Below are 27,416 nucleotides of genomic sequence, written 5' to 3' on the forward strand. Positions count from 1 at the left end.
ATGTAAGGCTGATAACTCAGAGACTCTTCGAGCCGAGGAAATAGCCATTAAAAACAGAACTTTCCAAGATAACATTTTTATATCAATGGAATGAAGGGGTTCAAACGGAACACCCTGTAAAACGTTAAGAACTAAGTTTAAACTCCATGGTGGAGCAACAGCTTTAAACACAGGCTTGATCCTAGCTAAAGCCTGACAAAAGGACTGGACGTCTGGATTTTCTGACAGACGTCTGTGTAACAAGATGGACAGAGCTGAAATCTGTCCCTTTAATGAACTAGCTGATAAACCCTTTTCTAAACCTTCTTGTAGAAAAGACAGTATCCTAGCGATCCTAACCTTACTCCAGGAGTAACCTTTGGATTCGCACCAGTATAGGTATTTCCGCCATATTTTATGGTAAATCCTTCTGGTAACAGGCTTCCTAGCCTGAATTAGGGTATCAATAACCGACTCAGAAAAACCACGTTTTGATAAAATCAAGCGTTCAATTTCCAAGCAGTCAGCTTCAGAGAAGTTAGATTTTGATGTTTGAATGGACCCTGTATCAGAAGGTCCTGTCTTAGAGGTAGAGACCAAGGCGGACAGGATGACATGTCCACTAGATCTGCATACCAAGTCCTGCGTGGCCATGCAGGTGCTATTAGAATTACTGATGCTCTCTCCTGTTTGATTTTGGCAATCAATCGAGGAAGCAGCGGGAAGGGTGGAAACACATAAGCCATCCTGAAGTTCCAAGGTGCTGTCAAAGCATCTATCAGAACTGCTCCCGGATCCCTGGATCTGGACCCGTAGCGAGGAAGTTTGGCGTTCTGGCGAGACGCCATGAGATCTATCTCTGGTTTGCCCCAACGTCGAAGTATTTGGGCAAAGACCTCCGGATGAAGTTCCCACTCCCCCGGATGAAAAGTCTGGCGACTCAAGAAATCCGCCTCCCAGTTCTCCACTCCCGGGATGTGGATTGCTGACAGGTGGCAAGAGTGAGACTCTGCCCAGCGAATTATCTTTGATACTTCCATCATTGCTAGGGAGCTTCTTGTCCCTCCCTGATGGTTGATGTAAGCTACAGTCGTGATGTTGTCCGACTGAAACCTGATGAACCCCCGAGTTGTTAACTGGGGCCAAGCCAGAAGGGCATTGAGAACTGCTCTCAATTCCAGAATGTTTATTGGAAGGAGACTCTCCTCCTGATTCCATAGTCCCTGAGCCTTCAGAGAATTCCAGACAGCGCCCCAACCTAGTAGGCTGGCGTCTGTTGATACAATTGTCCAGTCTGGCCTGCTGAATGGCATCCCCCTGGACAGGTGTGGCCGATAAAGCCACCATAGAAGAGAATTTCTGGTCTCTTGATTCAGATTCAGAGTAGGGGACAAATCTGAGTAATCCCCATTCCACTGACTTAGCATGCATAATTGCAGCGGTCTGAGGTGTAGGCGTGCAAAAGGTACTATGTCCATTGCCGCTACCATTAAGCCGATCACCTCCATGCATTGAGCTACTGACGGGTGTTGAATGGAATGAAGGACGCGGCATGCATTTTGAAGCTTTGTTAACCTGTCTTCTGTCAGGTAAATCTTCATTTCTACAGAATCTATAAGAGTCCCCAAGAATGGAACTCTTGTGAGAGGAAAGAGAGAACTCTTCTTTTCGTTCACTTTCCATCCATGCGACCTTAGAAATGCCAGAACTAACTCTGTATGAGACTTGGCAGTTTGAAAGCTTGAAGCTTGAATTAGAATGTCGTCTAGGTACGGAGCTACCGAAATCCCTCGCGGTCTTAGTACCGCTAGAAGGGCACCCAGAACCTTTGTGAAGATTCTTGGAGCCGTAGCCAATCCGAATGGAAGAGCTACAAACTGGTAGTGCCTGTCTAAGAAGGCAAACCTTAGATACCGGTGATGATCTTTGTGGATCGGTATGTGAAGGTAAGCATCCTTTAAATCCACTGTGGTCATGTACTGACCCTCTTGGATCATGGGTAAGATTGTCCGAATAGTTTCCATTTTGAACGATGGAACTCTTAGGAATTTGTTTAGAGTCTTTAAATCTAAGATTGGCCTGAAAGTTCCCTCTTTTTTGGGAACCACAAACAGGTTTGAGTAGAACCCTTGTCCTTGTTCCGACCGCGGAACCGGATGGATCACTCCCATTAATAACAGATCTTGTACGCAGCGTAGAAACGCTTCTTTCTTTATCTGGTTTGTTGACAACCTTGACAGATGAAATCTCCCTCTTGGGGGAGATAATTTGAAGTCTAGAAGGTATCCCTGCGATATGATCTCTAGAGCCCAGGGATCCTGAACATCTCTTGCCCAGGCCTGGGCGAAGAGAGAGAGTCTGCCCCCCACTAGATCCGGTCCCGGATCGGGGGCTCTCGGTTCATGCTGTCTTTGGGGCAGCAGCAGGTTTCCTGGCCTGCTTGCTCTTGTTCCAGGACTGGTTAGGCTTCCAGCCTTGCCTGTAACGAGCAACAGCTCCTTCCTGTTTTGGTGCAGTGGAGGTTGATGCTGCTCCTGTTTTAAAGTTCCGAAAGGGACGAAAATTAGACTGTCTAGCCTTAGCTTTGGCTTTGTCTTGAGGTAGGGCGTGGCCCTTACCTCCTGTAATGTCAGCGATAATCTCTTTCAAACCGGGCCCAAATAAAGACTGCCCCTTGAAAGGTATATTAAGTAATTTGGACTTAGAAGTAACATCAGCTGACCAGGATTTTAGCCACAGCGCCCTACGTGCCTGTATGGCGAATCCTGAGTTCTTAGCCGTAAGTTTGGTTAAATGTACTACGGCCTCCGAAATGAAGGAATTAGCTAGTTTAAGGACTCTAAGCCTGTCCGTAATGTCGTCTAGCGTAGATGAACTAAGGTTCTCTTCAAGCGACTCAATCCAAAATGCTGCCGCAGCCGTAATCGGCGCGATACATGCAAGGGGTTGTAATATAAAACCTTGTTGAACAAACATTTTCTTAAGGTAACCCTCTAATTTTTTATCCATTGGATCTGAGAAAGCACAGCTATCCTCCACCGGGATAGTGGTACGCTTAGCTAAAGTAGAAACTGCTCCCTCCACCTTGGGGACCGTTTGCCATAAGTCCCGAGTGGTGGCGTCTATTGGAAACATCTTTCTAAATATTGGAGGGGGTGAGAACGGCACACCGGGTCTATCCCACTCCTTAGTAACAATTTCAGTTAGTCTCTTAGGTATAGGAAAAACGTCAGTACTCGCCGGTACCGCAAAGTATTTATCCAACCTACACAGTTTCTCTGGTATTGCAACGGTGTTACAATCGTTGAGAGCTGCTAAGACCTCCCCTAGTAATACACGGAGGTTCTCCAATTTAAATTTAAAATTTGAAATATCTGAGTCCAATCTGTTTGGATCAGAACCGTCACCCACAGAATGAAGCTCTCCGTCCTCATGCTCTGCGAGCTGTGACGCAGTATCAGACATGGCCCTAGCATTGTCAGCGCACTCTGTTCTCACCCCAGAGTGATCACGCTTGCCTCTTAGTTCTGGTAATTTAGACAAAACTTCAGTCATAACAGTAGCCATATCTTGTAATGTTATCTGTAATGGCCGCCCAGATGTACTAGGCGCCAAAATATCACGCACCTCCCGGGCGGGAGATGCAGGTACTGCCGCGTGAGGCGAGTTAGTCGGCATAACTCTCCCCTCGCTGTTTGGTGAAATTTGTTCACATTGTACAGATTGACTTTTATTTAAAGTAGCATCAATACAGTTAGTACATAAATTTCTATTGGGCTCCACCTTGGCATTGGAACAAATGACACAGATATCTTCCTCTGAGTCAGACATGTTTAACACACTAGCAAAAAACTTACAACTTGGTTATAATCTTTTTTAGCAAAAAACGTACTGTGCCTCAAAGAGGTACTAACGATTAAATGACAGTTGAAATAGTGAACTGAAAAACAGTTATAGCATCAAACTTTAAAACAACAAAACTTTTAGTAAAATAACAATAATTAAATTTGACATAAAAAATACAAAGCAACGTTTTTATTCACAGTCACTATAAGAATTCTCACAGCTCTGCTGAGAGAATTTACCTCCCTTCAAAGAAGTTTGAAGACCCCTGAGATCTATCAGAGATGAACCGGATCATGCAGGAAAAATAAAAGTAACTGACTGGTATTTTTTGATGCGTAGCAAAGAGCGCCAAAACGGCCCCTCCCTCTCCCACACAGCAGTGAAGAGAAACGAAACTGTCACAAATAAAGCAAAAAAACTGCCAAGTGGAAAATAATGCCCAAATATTTATTCACACAGTACCTCAGCAATGTAAACGATTCTACATTCCAGCAAAAACGTTTAACATGATAAATAGTTATTAAAAAGGATTAGTGACCTTTAACAGAGTAGTTCCGGTGAAATACCATCCCCAGAATACTGAAGTGTATACATACATGTCATTTTAACGGTATGGCAGGATTTTCTCATCAATTCCATTCAGAAAATAAAAACTGCTACATACCTCAATGCAGATTCCTCTGCCCGCTGTCCCCTGATCTGAAGCCTTTACCTCCCTCAGATGGCCGAGAACAGCAATATGATCTTAACTACTCCGGTTAAAATCATAGTAAAAAACTCTGACAGATTCTTCCTCAAACTCTGCCAGAGAAGTAATAACACGCTCCGGTGCTATTTTAAAATAACAAACTTTTGATTGAAGTCATAAAAACTAAGTATAATCACCATAGTCCTCTCACACATCCTATCTAGTCGTTGGGTGCAAGAGAATGACTGGGACTGACGTAGAGGGGAGGAGCTATATGCAGCTCTGCTGGGTGAATCCTCTTGCATTTCCTGTTGGGGAGGAGTTATATCCCAGAAGTAATGATGACCCGTGGACTGATCACACATAACAGAAGAAATAAAGGCAATCAGAGTCGTCTTTGTGCTCTACTGAATTCCTTAAGCTTGTGAATAACATCAAAGTATTTTTTATATTTTTGTTTTTCTTTAATGCACCTGTAATTTAGGGGTAGCCCAAGTTGCCATGAATAATACGTTTTTGGGTTGGGGCAATAAATGTTCATTATTGGAGAAGCGTAGGCAGGATTTTGGGGATTAATGTAGATTGGCTCTTATGCCTTGCTAAAGATGGGATAGGGCAGCTGGAGATCCTGTGAGGTTAACTCCTTCATGACCGCACCCTCCCTATTGTCACAGCTTGGCAAGAAGTAGCTCTGTCTGTGGCAAGCTGGTAACAGAGGTAGATACTTAGCCCTGCCTGTAGCAGGCAGGTTTAGTTAACCCTGTGTTGTACACTGGTTATTGTGGTTGGGATTAATCATCCCTCGTCCTCTGTGGTGAGGTGGTTATAGTGGTACACCCGTCCTTCACACCCCCTTTTCATGCAATATAACTTTTAAAATTGAACCATTTCTACTTCTCAGAACTTAAAATGCACTCTGCTGATTTCACAAGGCTAACTCTACTACATGCCTGTCCCTAACTGGCTTTATCAGATTACTTCAAAACAATGTAATTTATACTAACTTTATGACTGTGGCTAGCCTTGTTGTCTGCGGACTATAGTACAGATTGGCTTCTCTTATTAAGATGTAATTGTAGTAAAAATCAAGTTAATTTGTTTCAAAAACTTTAAGACTTAGCAGATATGTTATCCTATAGTAGTGAGGGATAACCTTGACACCCTGATGTTTTAGAACTACATTTCCCATTATGCTCATCTAAACTACAGAGTGCCTAAACATCATGGGAAACATAGTTTCTAAACATCTGGGGTGCCAAGGTTAGCCATCACAACAGAAATGTCTTGTAATTACAAGGTGTTTACTCTCAGTTTAAACTATTTGATTATGGCAAATGCTTCTTCAAAAAGAAGCAGAAAACACTTTGTTTTCCCCTTCTTTCTTCTTCAAAAAAATACTATATACGAGTCTCACTCTTTGAACATAAAGCCTTTGCAAATAAACGACAGTCTTGACAAAAGTCCCGGCGAGAACCGAAATGTTGACTGAACCCTATGACGAATATTTTACAACAATAACGTTCATAATATTTGAATTTATTAAGACCTGTGAGTGCCTCTTCTTTCACCAAGTTCCTACATACATACCATAGAGAGCACCCGGGCATTTCAGCATTACAGGGAGTGCTTAGAACATCAAACCACACACATATATATAAAAAATCCAAACTGTAGTTTCACCTATGAGAGTGGCAGATTGGATACAAGACAGTGCGTCTCAGTGATCAACGTGATTACTATTTGAACACTGAAGTCATTCAGAACCTCTCATTCGTTTTGCCAAATGCTACATAGGTTTCCTTAAGGAAGATAATTATCACCAAACAAGTTGAGAAAAATGTATACCCTGTTTAAAACAGCCAACATACGTTTATTATACAGATTACACATAGCCGCAATCCTGGAAACTATCACAGGCTGACAACCTGAAATATCAAGCAAAGCACTTCAGTAAAGCACTATTTATAGTTGAAGTGTTTCCAAGTCTTCCAGCTGCAATTAAAAATATAAAATAATATCAAAACAAATTTATATAATTTTTTTGTTATTTATTTAACAGCTATAGCACACTGTGGGGGGGGGAAGATAGATTTGAAACAGTTTTTTAAAAACTAGACAAAATGAATCACACATGCATGAAGGTTGGAAATTTCCATTATTGTACTACAGGAGAAGAAGGGGGGGGGGGGGGAATAGTCAGACGTGTGTTTATTTTTTAAAGTGGATTTAAACCTGAATACAGATACATACACCTAGAGATGAAAAATTTCCAAAGTTTTTTCCTGTGGTTAAAAGAAAAAAAAAGGAAAAAGATTTAAACAAAAATGCAAAAAGAGTACTCTAACAAATTGAAAGTCATTTTGTTACATTGAGAACAAAAAGTATAGTGTGTATAAGTGTGTGTATAAAAGTATTATGCTTCAAATAAAAGTACAGTTGATGAAGTACATTATTATTATTATTATTATTAGTTATTTGTAGAGCGCCAACAGATTCCGCAGCGCTATAAACAAAGGGGGAGTACAACAAAACAATTATAGGGTAGAGGGCCCTGCCAAGAGTTGCACTGTTGTAGTCGGCTCTTAAGAAGGTGAACTACAAACAGCTGGACTCTTAGGCTTACATGCTAAGGGGGTTCAGGGGATAGCAATAGAGGAGAGGAACTGGTATTAGGAAAGGTTAGTGTAGGTTGTATGCATCCCTGAACAGTAGAGTCTTTAGGGAGCACTTGAAGCTTTTAAAACTAGAAGAGAGTCTTGTGGAGCGAGGCAGAGAGTTCCACAAGATAGGAGCCAGTCTGGAGAAGTCCTGTAAACGGGAGTGTGATGAGGTGACAAGAGAGGAGGAGAGTAGGAGGTCATGAGCAGAGCGAAGGGGACGGGAAGGAGAGTATCTGGAGACAAGGTCTGAGATATAGGGGGGAGCAGTGCAGTTGAGGGCTTTGTATGTCAGAGTGAGAATTTTGTGTTTGATCCTAGAGGCAAGAGGAAGCCAGTGAAGGGATTGGCAGAGAGGTGCAGCAGATGAAGAGCGACGTGTAAGGAACATGAGTCTGGCAGAGGCATTTATTATGGATTGTAAAGGAGCTAGGCGGCAGGTGGGGAGACCAGAGAGGACAGAGTTGCAGTAATCAAGGCGGGAAAGAATGAGAGAGTGGATTAAAATCTTAGTGGTGTCTTGTGTAAGGAAGTGTCTAATTTTAGAGATGTTTTTAAGGTGGAAGCGGCAGGCTGTAGCCAAGGACTGAATGTGAGGAGTGAATAAACAAAATGTGCATTTTAAAACTTTATTTTTTGTAACAAATAGAAGTACAAAGTCTGGATATGTTAAGAATACGCAAACTATAAGGAACCTCTATGACAGTATAGTATATGAGAACAGGCACCCCCCCCCCCCCCCAAAAAAAAAAAAAAAGAAACAAGAAATCTTCAACAACAAAACTAAGAACATTATTTTCTCTCTTTTAATCCTCCTACAGATTCATAGTAGACAACAGAGTGAAAGTAATCTTTTCCATTAAAGAGACACTCCAGACCCTTAAATGACTTCAGTTTGCTAACCTGCTTTATTATTATCAGTTATTTGTAGAGCGCAGTGATATAAACATAGACGGTATACAAGGTAACATTTATAGGGATCAAATGGGTAGAGGGCCCTGCAGAGAGTTACACTGTTATAGTCAGCTCTTAAGGTGATTTACAAACAGATGGGCTCATAAGGGGTTCAAGGGGATAGTAATGGAGGAGAGGAACTGGGGTTAGGAATGGTTAGTGTAGGTTGTATACATCCCTGAACAGTAGTGTTTTTAGTGAGCGCATGAAACTTCCAAAACTAGGGGAGAGTCTTGTGGAGTGAGGCAGAGAGTTCCACAAGATGGGAGCCAGTCTGGAGAAGTCCTGTAGACGGGAATGTGAGGAGGTAACAAGAGAGGAGGAGGTCAAGAGCAGAGCTTTAGGGATGTTTAGGAGGTTCCCTTAGTTATTTTTTATTAAAGTGCCTATTTCATGAGAAGGAAGTTTAAAAAACAGGATGGGAACAACCCCCCCCCCCACTGTGCTGTCAAGCTGACAGCCAGGAGGGCTTCCTATACCAGCACAAGAGAATAGATCTCTTGTAGATAGTTCTCTCATAGGGAAGAATTGAACTATGCTTCCTTATAAGAAGGACCTGATTAGGCGACCGGTCACAGTAGAATATATTGCTCTTGCAAGAGCTTGATCAGATTTTTCCTATCTATACATAAAGATAGTTTTTTTTTGAGGCAGTTGTTTACAACACTTGCTTACTTGAAGATGCTGCTGGGGAGAAGCCCTTTGTGATGATGCAGCCGTTACAGAAGGAGGAGAAAAAACATAATTTATGCTTACCTGATAAATTTACTTCTCTTGTAGTGTGTTCAGTCCACGGGTAATCCATTACTTATGGGATATATTCTCCTTCCCAACAGGAAGTTGCAAGAGGATCACCCAAGCAGAGCTGCTACATAGCTCCACCCCTCACATGTCATATCCAGTCATTCGACCGAAACAAGACGAGAAAGGAGAAACTATAGGGTGCAGTGGTGACTGGAGTTTTAATTAAAATTTAGAACTGCCTCAAAAAAAGACAGGGCGGGCCGTGGACTGAACACACTATAAGAGAAATAAATTTATCAGGTAAGCATAAATTATGTTTTCTCTTGTTAAGTGTGTTCAGTCCACGGGTCATCCATTACTTATGGGATACCAATACCAAAGCTAAAGTACACGGATGATGGGAGGGACATTAAAAAGAAGGAACCACTGCCTGTAGAACCTCTCCCCAAAACAGCCTCAGAAGAAGCAAAAGTGTCAAATTTGTAAAATTTTGAAAAGGTATGAAGTGAAGACCAAGTTGCAGCCTTGCAAATCTGTTCAACAGAGGCCTCATTCTTAAAGGCCCAGGTGGAAGCTACAGCTCTAGTGGAATGAGCTGTAATTCTTTCAGGGGGCTGCTGTCCAGCAGTCTCATAGGCTAAACGTATTACGCTACGAAGCCAAAAAGAGAGAGAGGTGGCCGAAACCTTTTGACCTCTCCTCTGTCCAGAATAAACGACAAACAGAGAAGAAGTTTGCCGAAAATCCTTAGTTGCCTGTAAGTAGAACTTCAGGGCACGGACTACGTCCAGATTATGCAAAAGACGTTCCTTCTTTGAAGAAGGGTTAGGACATAATGATGGAACAACAATCTCCTGATTGATATTCCTAGTAGAAACAACCTTAGGTAAAAACCCAGGTTTAGTACGCAAAACTACCTTGTCTGAATGAAAAATCAGATAAGGAGAGTCACAATGTAAGGCAGATAACTCAGAGACTCTCCGAGCCGAGGAAATAGCCATCAAAAACAGAACTTTCCAAGATAAAAGGTTAATGTCAATGGAATGAAGGGGTTCAAACGGAACACCCTGAAGAACTTTAAGAACCAAGTTTAAGCTCCACGGGGGAGCAACAGTTTTAAACACAGGCTTAATCCTAGCCAAAGCCTGACAAAAAGCCTGGACGTCTGGGTTCTCTGCCAGACGTTTGTGAAAAAGGACAGAGCAGAAATCTGTCCCTTTAACGAACTAGCGGATAAACCCTTTTCTAAACCCTCTTGTAGAAAAGACAATATCCTAGGAATCCTAACCTTACTCCATGAGTAACTCTTGGATTCACACCAATGTAAATATCTACGCCATATCTTATGGTAAATTTTTCTGGTAACCGGTTTCCGAGCCTGCATCAATGTATCAATAACCGACTCCGAGAAACCACGCTTTGATAGAATGAAGCGTTCAATCTCCATGCAGTCAGCCTCAGAGAAATTAGGCTTGGATGGTTGAAAGGACCCTGAAGTAGAAGGTCCTGCCTCAGAGGCAGAGACCATGGTGGACAGGACGACATGTCCACTAGGTCTGCATACCAGGTCCTGCGTGGCCACGCAGGCGCTATCAGAATCACCGATGCTCTCTCCTGTTTGATCCTGGCAATCAGACGAGGCAGCAACGGAAATGGTGGGAACACATAAGCCATGTTGAAAACCCAAGGGGCTGCTAGTGCATCTACCAGCACCGCTCCCGGGTCCCTGGATCTGGATCCGTAACAAGGAAGCTTGGCGTTCTGGCGAGAAGCCATGAGATCCAGTTCCGGTTCGCCCCAACGAAGAATCAGTTGAGCAAATACCTCCGGGTGAAGTTCCCACTCCCCCGGGTGAAAGGTCTGGCGGCTTAGAAAGTCCGCCTCCCAGTTCTCCACGCCTGGGATGTAGATCGCTGACAGATGGCAAGAGTGAGACTCTGCCCAGCGAATTATCTTTGAGACTTCTAACATCGCTACGGAACTCCTGGTTCCCCCTTGATGATCGATGTAAGCCACAGTCGTGATGTTGTCCGACTGAAATCTGATGAACCTCAGTGTTGCTAACTGAGGCCAAGCTAGAAGAGCATTGAATATCGCTCTTAATTCCAGAATGTTTATTGGAAGGAGTTTCTCCTCCTGAGTCCATGATCCCTGAGCCTTCAGGGAATTCCAGACTGCGCCCCAGCCTAGAAGGCTGGCATCTGTTGTTACAATCGTCCAATCTGGTCTGCGAAAAGCCATTCCCTTGGACAGATGAATCCGAGACAACCACCAGAGAAGAGAATCTCTGGTCTCCTGGTCCAGATTTAGTAAAGGGGACAGATCTGAGTAATCCCCATTCCACTGACTCAGCATGCATAATTGCAGCGGTCTGAGATGCAGGCTCGCAAATGGCACTATGTCCATTGCCGCGACCATTAAGCCGATTACTTCCATGCACTGAGCTACTGATGGGCTTGGAATGGAATGAATGACATGGCAAGCATTTAGGATTTTTGATAACCTGGACTCCGTCAGGTAAATCTTCATCTCTACAGAATCTATAAGAGTCCCTAGAAAGGGAACCCTTGTGAGTGGTAACAGAGAACTCTTTTCCATGTTCACTTTCCACCCATGCGACCTCAGAAATGCTAGAACTATCTCTGTATGAGACTTTGCATTTTGAAAACTTGACGCTTGTATCAGAATGTCGTCTAAGTACGGAGCCACCGCTATGCCTCGCGGTCTTAGTACCGCCAGAAGCGAGCCCAGAACCTTTGTAAAAATTCTCGGGGCCGTAGCTAACCCGAAGGGAAGAGCTACAAACTGGTAATGCCTGTCTAGAAAGGTAAACCAATAATGATCTTTGTGAATCGGTATGTGAAGGTAGGCATCCTTTAAGTCCACTGTGGTCATATACTGACCCTCTTGGATCATGGGTAGGATGGTTCGAATAGTCTCCATTTTGAATGATGGAACTCTTAGGAATTTGTTTAAGATTTTTAGGTCCAAGATTGGTCTGAAGGTTCCCTCTTTCTTGGGAACCACAAACAGATTTGAGTAAAATCCTTGCCCTTGTTCCGTCCGCGGAACTGGGTGGATCACCCCCATTACTAGGAGGTCTTGTACACAGTGAAGAAAAGCCTCTTTCTTTATTTGGTTTGCTGATAACCTTGAAAGATGAAATCTCCCTTGTGGAGAAGCTTTGAAGTCCAGAAGGTATCCCTAAGATATAATCTCCAACGCCCAGGGATCCTGGACATCTCTTGCCCAAGCCTGGGCGAAGAGAGAAAGTCTGCCCCCCACTAGATCCGTTTCCGGATAGGGGGCCCTCTCTTCATGCTGTCTTAGGGGCAGAAGTAGGCTTTCTGGCCTGCTTGCCCTTGTTCCAGGACTGGTTGCTTTTCCAACCCTGTCTGTAACGAGCAGCAGTTCCTTCCTGTTTTGGAGCGGAGAAAGTTGATGCTGCTCCTGCCTTGAAATTACGAAAGGCACGAAAACTAGACTGTTTGGCCGTTGATTTGGCCCTGTCCTGAGGAAGGGTGTGACCCTTACCTGCAGTAATGTCAGCAATAATCTCCTTCAAGCCGGGCCCGAATAAGGTTTGCCCTTTGATAGGAATATTAAGCAATTTAGATTTAGAAGTTACATCTGCTGACCAGGATTTAAGCCATAGCGCTCTGCGCGCCTGAATGGCGAATCCGGAGTTCTTAGCCGTTAGTTTGGTTAAATGCACAACGGCATCCGAAACAAATGCATTAGCTAGCTTAAGGGCTTTAAGCTTGTTCAAAGTCTCATCCAATGGTGCTGTGCGAATAGCCTCTTCCAGAGACTCAAACCAGAAAGCCGCTGCAGCAGTGACGGGCGCAATGCATGCAAGGGGCTGTAATATAAAACCTTGTTGAACAAACATTTTCTTAAGGTAACCTTCTAATTTTTTATCCATTGGATCTGAGAAAGCACAACTATCCTCCACCGGAATAGTGGTACGCTTGGCTAAAGTAGAAACTGCTCCCTCCACCTTAGGGACCGTCTGCCATAAGTCTCGTGTGGTGGCGTCTATTGGGAAAATTTTTCTAAATATCGGAGGAGGGGAAAAAGGCACACCGGGTTTATCCCACTCCTTGTTAATAATCTCTGTAAGCCTTTTAGGTATAGGAAAAACGTCAGTACACACCGGTACCGCATAGTATTTATCCAGCCTACATAATTTCTCTGGGATTGCAACCGTGTCGCAATCATTCAGAGCCGCTAATACTTCCCCTAGTAATACACGGAGGTTCTCAAGCTTAAATTTAAAATTTGATATTTCTGAATCCGGTCTCCCTGGATTAGATCAGTCACCCACAGAATGAAGCTCTCCGTCCTCATGTTCTGCAAATTGTGACGCAGTGTCAGACATGGCCCTCATATCATCAGCGCGCTCTGTCCTTAACCCAGAGCTATTGCGCTTGCCTCTTAACTCAGGCAAATTAGATAATACTTCTTTCATAACATTAGCCATATCTTGTAAAGTGATTTGTAAGTGCCTTGATGTGCTTGGCGCCACAATCTCACGCACCTCCTGAGCGGGAGGCGAAGGTACTGACACGTGAGGAGAGTTAGGCAGCATAACTTCCCCCTCGTTGTCTGGTGATAATTTCTTTACCGGTAAAGACAGACTTTTATTTAAAGTAACATCAATACAATTGGTACACATTTCTATTGGGCTCCACATTGGCCTTTAAACATAATGAGCAAGCAGATTCATCTGTGTCAGACATGTTTAAACAGACTAGCAATGAAGCTATCAAGCTTGGAAATTTCTTTCAATAAAGTTTACAAGCAAAATAAAAAACTCTGCAGCGCTTTTAAAAACACAAAAAAAAAAACAAAAAACTGTCACAGTTGAAATAACAATGAACTAATACGGTTATAGCAACCAATTTTAAACAGTAAATGTATGAAATTAGCAGAGGATTGCACCCATTAGCAAAAGGATGATTAACCCCTCAATACCCAAAACGGATAATCAATTTAAGATTTTCTCACAGGTCTGCTGTGACTGATTACCTCCCTCAAAAATGAATTTTGAAGACCCCTGAGCTCTCTGGAGACGTCCTGGATCAAAGAGGAAGAAGCAGGAAGACTGTGCTAGAATTTTAACTGCGCAACAAGGCACTAAAAAAAGGTCCCTCCCACTCATATCACAACAGTGGGAGACCTGATATAACGGTGTCTATGCATACGTTAGCCATGTGGAAAAAAATCATGCCCAAAAAGATTTATCACCAAGTACCTCACAAAACGAATAACATGCCAGTAAACGTTTTAAAAAACAACTTTCCAGTGTTATGCAAAGTTATCACTAAGCCTGCTACCAGTCGCTTCTACTGCAGTTAAGGCTCATACATTTATTTCAGTACTAACAGTATTTAAAGTTAAATTCTAGTCCCTAGAAAATAACTCAACTGCGCATACATTTATCAGCCTGATACCAGTCGCTACTACTGCATTAAAGGCTGTACTTACGTCATATGGGTAACAGCAGTGTTTTCATAGTCAATTCCATTCCTAGAAAATATTTTACTGCACATACCTCATTTGCGGGGGACACCGCATGCTAATTCCCTTCTCTGAAGTTACCCCACTCCTCAGAATGTGCGAGAACAGCCAGTGGATCTTAGTTACGTCTGCTAAGATCATAGAAAAAACGCAGGCAGATTCTTCTTCTAAATACTGACTGAGAGAACAAACAGCACACTCCGGTGCTATTTTAAAATAATAAACTTTTGATTGAAGAATGTTACTCCTGTCTCCTCACAACCTCCTTTGTTGAGACTTGCAAGATAATGACTGGATATGACATGTGAGGGGTGGAGCTATGTAGCAGCTCTGCTTGGGTGATCCTCTTGCAACTTCCTGTTGGGAAGGAGAATATATCCCATAAGTAATGGATGACCCGTGGACTGAACACACTTAAGAGAAAATGTGTTTCTGGAGTGGGAACATTGGAGGGAAAAGCTACTTACACTTTCATTGCTATGGCCCTCATTTAATTCCATGAAGTCTTTTCTAACGTCTTTACGACACCTCTTGCATGCAAGGATGTGTTGTGTTATGCTGGTAGCATTAGGAAATGCATATTTCTTTTGACAATACAGGTAACCCTCAGTTTACGCTGGGGTTAGGTTCCAGAAGGAATGGTTGTAAATCGAAACCCAGTTTATATTGTAAGTCAATGGGAAGTGAGGAAGATAGGTTCCAAGCCCCTCTCAAAATTGTCATAAGCAACACCTTATATTAATTTTAAAGCTTTGAAATGAAGACTTTAAATGCTAGACAGCATTATAAATCTAATAAAATAATCACACAACACAGAATTCACTTGCATTTTTCTGCAAACAGTTCTTTCTATGCATTCCAATCTGGACTGAGTTATAGACAGGAAGATCTTATTCCTTTGAAATCTGCTCGATAGCTCAGGTCTGGTTAAACTGATTAATTTCAGCTTGCTTGGCTTTGCTGCAACACAAGCAGACAGCTCCACCTACTGGCTATTTAAATAAATGCACTGCTTCTCAATGCTTTTCAACAGCAGTCACATGACTGGAAAAAAAGGTTGTTATTCTGAAACAGTGTAAATTGAACCGTTGTAAAACGAGGGCCACCTGTATTCTCAAATTCTTATTTTTTTCTCTGGAAACATTTTCACAGTGCAATTTTTTCTAACGTTGGATGTTGGTCTCACCATTATGTTGGTCTCACCATTTTACAATAGTAGAAATCAAATCATCATTTAGATAACGGTTATGAAGATAAACTAATGTAGTTAAAATAAGGTTTAAATTTTAAAAATTTAAAATAACATTTCAATTGAGGCCTAAGTGAGAGAACAGAAACAACTCTATAAACTATACCAACAAGATGAAGTCCATAAGTGAAGTTAACAAACATTTTGCATGCAGCACCCCCTAGAGACAGAAATGTATATTTATTTTAGAATTGCATCCTCAGTATTTTATTAGTATTTAAATTGTATTCCAGGATTTGCTTGTTGTCAGGGCACAGGAATTGCAATGATTTGAGAAACTGAATAATATTGGAGGTTTAAATATATGAACACCAGGTTATAAACATACTATTTATTACTGTAAAAGAACATTCTTTTTATTTTTTCTGGTGGGGGGGCAGCTTTGGGGGGGATTTCCACAATGTTTCTAATTTTTTTCAGAGCCTTTTCCTCTCTTCATACAATGCACACCTCAATGGAGTACACAGTAAATCAGTAGAAAACCTTAATGCTGCATAATCTCACATGTAATGAAAGACACCCTACTAATTTAACCATTCAAGGCTTGGACTTGTTTTAATGTACAGTGTAATAAGCGACAATCTGCATACCATATTATATGAGGCAATATAAGTGTAGTTACAAAAAATAAACACAATGCTATGCAGTATTCACGAAACACATCACAAGCTTTGCTAACAATATGCCAGTTTAAATGCTTTTGAAAACATTTTATTAGAAAATATTTTACAGAGTGGTACTTAAAGGGATATAAAACCCAAATTTTTTCTTTCGTGATTCAGATAGAGCATGCAATTTTAAAACCCATTTTTGGTTCAGCACCCTGGTTAGTCCTTGCTGATTGGTGGCTACACCAATCAGCAAGCGCTACCCAGGTGCAGAACAAAAAAATGGGCCAGCTTCTAAGCTTAAATACCTGCTTTTCAAATAAAGATTCTATTTGAATCATTAAAGAAAAAAGTCAAACCTTATAGCAGGTTCCCAATATCCTTTGATGATTCAGCAAGTGCACATTTTAACATTTTTTTACCATATGGCATGAAGGTAAAATTAACTGTCAATTTGTGAACATTGTATATTGTAGATTTTCCCAGAAGAAATTTGCAGAGCAAGATCCTCATGTCACTCACCACCATACAACTAAATCAGGCCCACCGGAAGGGAGGAAGTTGATTGGTCAGATAAACAAACATGGGACCAACAGCAACTCCTGAAGAGATTACATTCTGTTTCTGGTCTAAGCTCAGCAATTGTAACCACTGCTAAATGGTATATTGGCAAAGCAAACACTTTCCAAGAGGAATTTAGATGCTAAATCACCAACATCTTTCATTGAACATTATAGTTCAACCAATAAGCTGAAAATAGATAGAAAACGTCAATTGTACTGTGTAAAATGTATGTAATTTATGTTGATTTTTTATTATGATGTTTGAAAGAAAAAAAAATACTCTGAACATGTTTAAAGGGACAGATTAGTCAAAATTTAAAACTTTAATGATTCTGATAGGGCATGTAATGTTAAACAACTTTCCAATTTACTTTTATCATCAAATTTGCTTTGTTCCTTTGGTATTCTTAGTTGAAAGCTAAACCTAGGTAGGCTCATTAACTAATTTCTAAGCCCTTGAAGGCCGCCTCTTATCTGAACGCATTTGGCAGTTTTTCAAAGTTAGAGATAACAATGTGTTCACACCCGTGGAGTTACTTATGAGGGGGATAAAATGCCAGTCTGCCAAATGAACTGAAATAAGGAGGCAGTCTACAGAGGCTTAGATACAAGGTGATCACAGAGGTATAAAGTGTATTAATACAACTGTGTTGGTTATGCAAAACTGGGGAATGGGTAATAAAGGGATTATCTTTTTAAACAATACAAATTCTGGAGTAGACTGTCCCTTTAAGCACCATTTCCCCATTGTATTGATATTAGGGTTCATAAAGCAGTAACAACCCATTGTGTTTTCAGCCTCTGTAAGGTTCTTCATATCTGGTAAAAAGTTGTTTTTATTTTAATTTCTGTTTTGTCTTTTTAACTCTAACACAAGATAAGAGCTTTAAGAGTGTGTGCACGTGTATATATCTATTTATTGTCTTTTTAACTCTAACACAAGATAAAAGCTTTAAGAGTGTGTGCACGTGTATATATCTATTTATGCTGCTATATCAGCTATAATTTAGAAGCGGACAGGCACATTTGCAAATAGGCTAGTACCTCTGAATACTTATGCCCATTCAATAGTAAAACATTGCATCAATCTAACTGGCTTTCTTTAAATATGGCTGGAAATCCCCAAACATCCCAGTTGAACACCAAGGAGAGCCTATGGGGTTTGTTTGTTAACTTCAAATAGTGGTTGAACTAATATGAGCACTCGCATTGTCTCAGGTGAGAACTCACATCGTACAACGTTTCCACTGTATATGGGACAAAAGATACAGATTTTAAACTAAATAAAAACAAATGTATTATTTTGCCTGATTTTCTTAAATTAAAAGTAAAAAATTGCACATTTTAACAGCAATGTATTTTTGTATTATTAACCCCTGACGGAAACCGTTATCTAGGGCCAATAATACAAAACTTACACATTAGAGCAGTGCTCGACAATTTTGTTCAAAATCTAGGAGTCTGCAGCTTTTGGCAAAAATGTACGTACATAATATATATATCCCTGGTACCTGAGTTTGTCAAACCCTCTATTAGAACATGCCATTGTTGCATTAGAATATATCTTTAAAAAGGACATTAAATTCAACATTTAATTTCCCAGATTAAAAGTGGAGCGGTATTAAATTCTCCCGCGCCAACTCTGGTATAAGTGTAGAAGTAAGGCTTTGCACACATTGTGTAGCGCTCGTAATCGTATTACAAGTTGAAAGTAAAAACAGAACTTTGAATATTGCGCACGTTATCCTATTCCCCTATAGAAGTCACTAGAACAAAAAAAAAAGTGAGGGGGGGGGGACCTAAAACCCTACTCACGCGCAAACCCGATCTCATATTCTCAAGTGCGTTAACCTGACATAAAAATATAAATATAAATACCTATATATACCCATATACATATTAATTATATATACACATACAGGATTGTATACAAGTATAGAATACAGAGAGAGAGAGATTTCAAAATACTAAGAACATATTCCCTTATGTGAAGAGCATCGGAATGTGAAATATTTACAGTAAATACAGAGTATAACACTTTATTAAATATGAATATTGCATTAAATATGCTTTTACAAGTTTTCATCTATTTAACTGCAAATGGCTCCAATGCACATATACATATGTATTTATGTGCTTATATGTCTATTTCTGTAAATACATATGTACACACACAAAAAATATATATATAATTTATTTTTTTTAATGCCTTTTGCCTGCCTTTTTACCCTAACACCCGAGACCTCATATCTTCGAGCCCTTATAATTTTTTATTGTAATATTTTAATAAATAATTATTACATAGTGTTATTATGAGTGCAACTGTACTTTGTAATGCCTTTTTGTTGTGTTTTTTAAGAAACAGTTAACCTGAGCTCTGAGGATGCGCTATCCTGACGAGCCTTAACTTCAATTGCGCTCAAGCAATTCAATTACTTTCAACTTGTAATATGAGCGCAAAACACCGGACGCACAAAAAGATGCTATAAAGCCCTTTTCGCTCACGCATAAATGTTAGTGCGCCACTTGTAATATGTCCCAAAATGTTTAACTTGGCATAATTAAAAGAAAATGCAATGCACTTTTATTATTTTATTTTGTGTTTCTTTTCCTGTGATTTAACTCTGAAATTTTAGTTATTCCACTTCCACCAGAGAGGCTGGAGTGCATTGAATTCAGAGAACTAACCCTCCTACATGCTATACAGAGATTGGTCAATACACACAGGTGCACTTTCAGATCAGTTACGAATTGGCCACAGAAAAGGAATAAAAGATAAACAACATTAAAGAAACTTTTAAAAGGCCGTGTCCAGCACTATATACTCCTATTCAGCACCTTCCTCTCTGACTCAATATCCTACTTATCTATTCATACATTTCTTTATTTATCCTCTTTTAGTGCCTCCTCTCTTTTGCGTTTCTGTTCCTTCACTCATTACCCTACTGTACTATCTGAGACTACCCTATGAGAGCATATATCCCCACTTACCTTTACTGTTATTGTAATGATCATTATTAATATAAAAACGAGGAAAAAGTTAACTGAAATGCCATGCTACATTGGAATAGGGTTTACAATGATACTCTTGACTCCGCATGTGTTGTTATCACTATTACCCTTTGTCTGTATTCTTGAAAATGTCACATATGTATGGTATCTTTGTATCTTGTGTTTTTTTTTGTTTTTTTTTCCTCAAATAAAAACTTATTTAAAAAAAAAAAAAAAAAAAAGGCCGTGTCCAGGATCTGCAAAATAATAGTTTTAGCAACACAGATTTAAATATATTTATTTTGTATACATTTACTGCAATGTCTATATACCTATAAAATGAAAAAAAAAAATATATATATATATATATTTATATTAAAGTAGATAAATCCCATTGTAGCTTAGTGATGCATTGGAACCAATCAATAAATCTGGCAGCTATAATTACTCTTATGCTGTTCTCACGAGCTTCTTCAGCTGTACATGAGAAAAATGTTTTTAATAAAATGAAAAAGAAACCAAACCAAATAGTCATCGTGGTGTTGCAATCAATTCTAAAAATATTATATCAGTTGCATTTTATTTATAGACAATGTAAACTTTGCAGAGGACTACAACACTGTATCCAGCAGGTCCCACGAGAAATGGAAAGGATAGAGCTAATGAAAAATATCCAATAAGAAGACGACACTCGGTAATGTGAAATTTCTTCATACATGCAAAATGAAACTTCTGGTGTTATATGTTGGCATTGTCAGCCATGCAAACAGAGGTCAGTGTTATACTTCAAACACATCAAACACATTAATACTTGCAGAATCCATACCATCTCTACACTGGCCCATGCAATCATCACAATGGAAAAGAAAATGAACCACAAATATTGATAATTACACAAAAGGATGCAGATGAAAATAATGGGTATTTTCACATTTAAGTGGCGTACAGCAATCTTATTGTTTAGAAGCAGCATCAAAATGATGTTCTTTCCAACTGGACACAAAAACTCTCTTGTGCTCAAGATGTCAATCTCCCCACTCAGAGCTCAATGCAAACCCTCTTCTCATGCTTTTTAAACAATAAACAAACCAACAACGCACAAGGGACATTCACTATGTAGAACGAGTCTGTTTTTTTTGTAATAGTGAGTGATGTAAAAACAAAACACACCACAACACACAAAAATGTTTAGTGAAATGCGTGCAGTATGGAGTAGGAGAGTTATACCTTTATTATACTGCAAAACTTTGGACCACCAACAACCATCCCCCAGCCCTGAAAGAGAGGGATATTACAGGAAAACATTATGCAGATCCAAACATACTATTTCACAATGCACGTACAGCAAGCACAGAACAAAATAAAGTGCATTTCTGACGCAGCGTAATCGAAGACAACCGCATGCTTATGATAGAACTGTAACAAAGGTTGTGCGTCTCCTACAGTTGTTAAAAGGATATGAAACCCAAACATTTTCCTTTTGTGATTCAGACAGAGTATATAACATTTTAAAAAAAAAGTTTCCAATTTATTTCTATTATCAAATTTGCTTGTTCCCATGATATTCTTTGTTGAAGAGATACCTAGGTAGGCATCTGGAGCACATGGCAGGAAGTAGTGCTGCCCTCTAGTGCTTTTGCAAATGGGTAACATTCTTGCAAAATTGATGCTAAATAGTGCTCCAGAAATGGGCTGGCTCCTAAGCATAAGTCCCTGCTTTTCAACAAAAGATACCAAAGGAACAAAGAAAATTGACAATGGAAGTAAAATTAGAAAGTTGTATTAAAATCACATGTAAGAAAAAATTGGAGTTTCATATCCCTTTAAAGGGACACTCAAGTCAAAATTAAACTTTCATTATTCAGATAGAGCATGCAATTTTAAAACAACTTTCCAATTTACTTCCATTAACAAAATGTGCACAGTCTTTTTATAGTTAAACTTTATGAGTCACCAGCTCCTATGTGCAAGACTTCACAGAATAAACGTGTATGCATTTGTGATTGGCTGATGGCTTGTCACATGGTACAGTATGCATTTGTGATTGGCTGATGGCTGTCACATGGTACAGTGGGAGTGGAAATAAACATAACTTTTAAAATTGTCAGAAAAAAAAAAATCTACTACTCATTTGAAGTTCAGACTAAGTGCTATTGCATTGTCTTGTTATCTTGCATTTGTTGATTATGCAAATCTAATGTGTTGACTGGTCCTTTATTGGGACAGTTCACCCAAAAATGTTCTCCCCTTTAAATTGTTCCCAATGATTCATTTTACCTGCTGGAGTGTTTTAAATTGTTTACCAGTAGCTCCTTTACCCCTATTTTGGCATTTGAAATAAAATAGCTGATTTAGCCTGTGGTATCCCAACCTATACTGAAAGTTTCTATACTGGAGTATATTTTATTGAATAGCCTAAGTAAACACAGCCAGCAGAAGAGATTACACTCTCAGTGGGGGCAGGATAGTTAAGTAATAAAATTATAAATTTCCATTATTCTCTCTAAGTATTGAGCTTTGGTTTTCTAGAGAAATATAAGATAAGGAAGCAAGTGTGTGTAGATAAAAGTGATAGCATAATGAGATCTGATATAACCTGAAGCTCAACCCTTTGCAATAGGCTGTTAATAGAACAAAACCAGCTACTTCATATACAAAAATAAACCCGAAAAATTCAATTTCTCATAAATGTTATGCTCTGCAGCTGGTATAACAAGTCATTAAAAATACATTCATATAAAAACAATTTTACAGTGTACTGTCCCTTTAAGGCAAGAGAAACATTTAAATCGTAAACTATGTTAATATATTTTAAAGACAAATTAAAGGGACATGAAACCCCAAAAAATGGTCTCATGATTTAGGTAGAGAATACAATTTTAAACAACTTTCCAGTTTACTTCTATTATCTAATTTGTTTCATTCTCTTGGTATCATTTGTTGAAGCAGCCGAAATGCACTACTGATTTCTAACTGAACACATGGGTGAGCCAATAAGCAAAGGATAACAAGAGAAGGTAGCAAATTAAATAATGGAAGTAAATTTGAAAGTTGCTTAAAACTGTATGCTGTGTCAAAATCATAAATGTCTTATTATGACTTTATTGTCCCTTTAATGCTATTAAGAGAAACAGTGCAAAGGAAATAATAAAAATAATTACACTGGACAGTAAGTTGGACTGGTCGGCTTCATGTTTTTCTATGGAGCACTTGGGTGAGTTCAAGGTGAAATTTTAAAGACAGAGCACCACAGGAGGGGATGCTGAAGGTTCAAATCCTAAGTCACAAACGGTTCAAGATAAAAGTTAAAGGGACATGAAAATCCAAAATGTTTCTTTCATGATTCACTGTGCAATTTTAAACTTTCTAATTTACTTCTATTAACAAATGTTCTTTGTTCTCTTGGTATCTTTTGTTGAAAAGCAAGTATGTAAGCTCGGGAACATGTCTAGAGCACTATATGGCAGCAGCTTGGCAAGAATGTTATGCATTTGCAAGAGCACTTAGAGATGGCAGCACAATGTTCCTGTGATGTAGTGCTCCATAAACCTACCTAAGTTTCTCTTCAACAAAGAATACCATGAGAATGAAGCAAATTTGATAATAGAAGTAAATTGGAAACGTTTTTTTAAATTGTATTCTCTGTCTGAATCAGAAAAGAAACAATGTGGGTCTCATGACCAAACTGTTTCAGAATAAAATTTTGGTTTCATACCCCTTTAACATTGAGAGAACTAGCTTCTTTTCTACTCTGGAGAGAAGTACAGTGATATTTTTTTTTTATCATCATCATCAGGTATTTGTAGAGCGCTAACAACATATATAGGTGTCTGGCTCCTAAAACAAAGCAACAGCCCGATCCTTGTTCTGATATGACTGGCATAAAAGCCCTGTTTAAAGCCCCCCTTAGTTAGATCAGATAATCAAGCAGATTTCCAAAGTGAAACGAGTAAATTATGTTGGTCAGATTGCATGTTTAATAGAATTTAAAGCCATTTTCTGCTCTTTAAATGATGGGGTGCAGTACAATAAGCTTTTGATTAAGCTGCAATTATATCAAACATTTGCAATAATGTCATTATGATTCAGTAGGCTGAAACTTGCAATAGTGCTAGTAAATGGCAGTATTGTCATTTGCTCCTACAAGACTAATCGTAATACCCAAATGATCAATTCATACAATTACAGAAAGAAACTAGTGATCATCAACAGTACAACCAGGCTTAAACATGTTTTGGTAAACACCACAACAAATTTACATATTTTAATAAACGTTAAAAATAATAATTGAAGCATTAAAACATAGAATATATGGGGAGTCAGCCAAGCATTTTTTTTTTTAGACGCCAGACATGAAACCCACATTTTTCGTAATTCTCATTGTCTGTATCTATTTTTTTTTTTTTAAATAACAAAGGGTTTATAAGCATAAACACATTTAAAAGGGACACTAAACCCAATTTTTTTTTATTTCATGATTCAGATAGAGCATGCAATTTTAAACAACTTTCCAACTTACTCCTATTATCGATTTTTCTTCGTTCTATTGCAGGAATTTAAAGTTTAGGAGCCAGCCCATTTTAGGTTCAGCACCCTGGATAGCGCTTCCTTATTGGTGGCTACATTTAGCAAACAAATAAGCCAGCGTAACCCAGGTTCTCAACCAAAAATGGGCCAGCTCTTAAGCTTTACATTCCTGCTTTTTAAATAAAGATAGCAAGAGAATGAAGAAAAAATGATAATAGGAGTAAATTAGAAAGTTGCTTAAAATTGCACGCTCTATTTGAGTAATTAAAGAAAAAAATCTGGGTTTAGTGTCCCTTAAAAATAATACATTTTAGGATCTAAAATATTTAGAGTTAAAGTTTCATGAAACCCAAAATTTTTCTCTCATGATTTAGGTAGAACGTACAATTTTAAAAAACTTTCCAGTTTACTTTTATTATCAAATTTGTTTTATTCTCTTGGTATCATTTTTTGAAGGAGCAGCAATGCACTGCTGGTTTCTAACTGAACACATGAGTGAGCCAATAAGAATCAGTGTGTATATATATATATAGCCAACAATCAGCAGCTAGAACCAAGGTTCTTTGCTGTTTCTGAACTTACCTAGATAAATCTTTCAGCAAAGGTTAACAAGAGAAGGAAACAAATTAAATAATAGAAGTAAATTTAAAAGTTGTTTAAAATTGTATGCTCTGTCTAAATCATGAATATCTAATTATTATTTACTGTCCCTTTAAGCGTCTCTAGAGCCTAGGATTTGTGATTTATTGCTTTCCGGGGGTAAAGCGCAAAATACTGGGAAAGCCCAAACCAAGCAGAACTATGATATTCTGATAAAATAATTTTACAGAAACATATTTATTTATTTTGGCAACACTTTACTACTATGTTTTTTTTATAAAAGTCTAAATTGTATAGATTGTTAAAACAGCCATGCTTTAGTAAAAGGAAGCAATAAAAAGTTTACAGAAACATAAAACAAATTATATGAGACTATATGTAGGTGTGATATAGCTCTTTTCAGCAGCTCGATTTCATACATCTATTAAAACAGAGTAACCCAACCCCAATCGCTGAAAGCCCACAGCAGGGCAGCTTTTTAATAGCATCAGTATGGGGCAAAGCAATCAAAAAAGGATCAGAAAACTACACCTGACACAAGGTCTGCATGTGAAAAACAGGATATGATACTGAACGTTCTAAGTCAAGCAGCAACACACTAAAAAAATAGCATTTTAAAGAATGTTGGACATAATACACAGAGACCAACAGAACAGAAAAGCACAAACTTGGAATTGTTAAAATGTAAATGCACCTATATGTTGGAGTCTTAAGATATCTTACATCTTGACAGCACTAGATAGGAAGTGTAAAGCAGTAACTAAAGCAATGTTTGTTGTATCCCAGAGTCAGACTGTTGTCATTGTATTGAACCTAAACACTAACAGCTTCTAACATAAAGGCAGATACAGCTCTATACGCTTTAGCTAAAAACTAGACCTGATTGCAAACATCAAGTGCAGAACAAAACCAATAATACCTGGGATAAATTATATTTAATTAGGGAAATGGCAAGTGTAAAATATGAAGGCATGTAAATCACCATGTACAGATTCAAAGATAAACTGAGGATGTATATCGCAGGTTACATACTATTACCTAGAATATCAATCACCCTGTCACACCATACATGAAGTGATTCTGAGAACTTTACTAAGGGAACAAAGGAGCCAGGAAGTAATCACTATAACTCATATCAAGTTTGTTCTGAGCTCTTTTTAAGATCTGTAACAGACCCAAACATAACTTTCCATTTAACTAACAGATCACACTGTAGCTATTAGATCACACTGCATCTATTAACTAACAGATCTCACTGTATCTCTTTATGAATATAGCCATAACCTCAGCTGGGCTAGGTCTGGCCACCAGAAACTGTTAATCCAACCTTAAAGGTTTGTTGCCCTGGTTACAGCTCCAGTGAGGAAGCCCCAATACTTCAATCACAGGAGGCCATTACCCAATATCACCATCTAACTGTGGGAATTATATTAATACAGCAGATCTATAAAAAAGTTACTTATTATAAAACATGTAAGTGCAATAAGTAACCATTAATCACCAGTCACTACTTTATGACTATTTACCCATGACTCCAAACCCTCATTAACGCCTTACATACCACCTACACATGACAATTAACCATTTACATACCACTTTCATTGGGTTATTACATGTTTACACACCAAGGCTATAACTTCTGGCACAAGCACTTTATGCCAGACTATATATTAGCTTATTTTATACACCAGGATATTAAAAGCTTAAATATCACTATGACAAGGATATTAACTCCTGACATATTAACCACCTCATGGTTATTAACCCTTCATACATATTTCCTGACATATCCCCCTGCAGTAAGACAGGCCCCTCCTCCTCCTGCCCACCAGAGTTGTCTGAGTACACTGTTACACACTACTTACTCATGGTTAGAGCAATGGGAAGCTCCGCTCCCTGGCGCTCTGATACTGCCCTGTTCTCTCAGCTCCGTTGTTATACCGGTCTCCCGGGCACTTCGCTACTCCAGCCGGACATCCCCACAAACTCCCTGTATCTTCCGGTCCTCCCTCCCAGCTCCAGCCCGGGGGCCAACTTCCGCATCACTCTGAGGCAGCAGAACACGCCCCTGACGTCACTAATGCACGCCCCCCATCTGACCACGCCCCCCATCTGACCACGCCCTAATCCTTCTGACTGGGGCACTAGGTCAGCGACAGGATGGCTGGGCTGTGACGTCATCACGCTGAGCACGCACAGCAGTGAGCCCAGGTATTGCTATATATAGCTGGGGCTCCCCCCCCCAATCCTATTGTCAAAAACACAGGGGAGATTGCCGAGTAATCCTATAGTAACAAATATGTCAGCAATTTAGCCGCAGCTTCCCCTGCACCATTACTGAGTTGTAGAGACGGGATGGGCGAGAATAACTCGTTGCTCTACCAGAGCTGTCATGTCACGACACCATTTTATGACACACCACTTGATGTCTGTGCTCTGGATCACATTGATTTAGTAAAACACCACTATAAAATACATTTAAAAATG

The 27,416-nt window shown here is 39.4% G+C and overlaps 1 protein-coding gene across 1 annotated transcript in view; it reads right to left on the bottom strand.

Moving 5' to 3' along the window:
- USP6NL (USP6 N-terminal like) overlaps positions 1–26,988 on the bottom strand; it is a 739,612-nt gene extending 712,624 nt beyond the window's left edge. Inside the window, exon 1 of the mRNA XM_053716462.1 lies at positions 26,795–26,988. Within this exon, the coding sequence (XP_053572437.1) occupies positions 26,795–26,798 (4 nt within the window). The 5' untranslated portion in view covers positions 26,799–26,988. The remainder of the gene's footprint in view (positions 1–26,794) is intronic.
- Between the last annotated feature and the right edge of the window lie 428 nt (positions 26,989–27,416).

The sequence above is a fragment of the Bombina bombina genome, chromosome 6 (assembly GCF_027579735.1).
Source record: "Bombina bombina isolate aBomBom1 chromosome 6, aBomBom1.pri, whole genome shotgun sequence".
NCBI classification, from domain to species: Eukaryota; Metazoa; Chordata; class Amphibia; order Anura; family Bombinatoridae; genus Bombina; species Bombina bombina.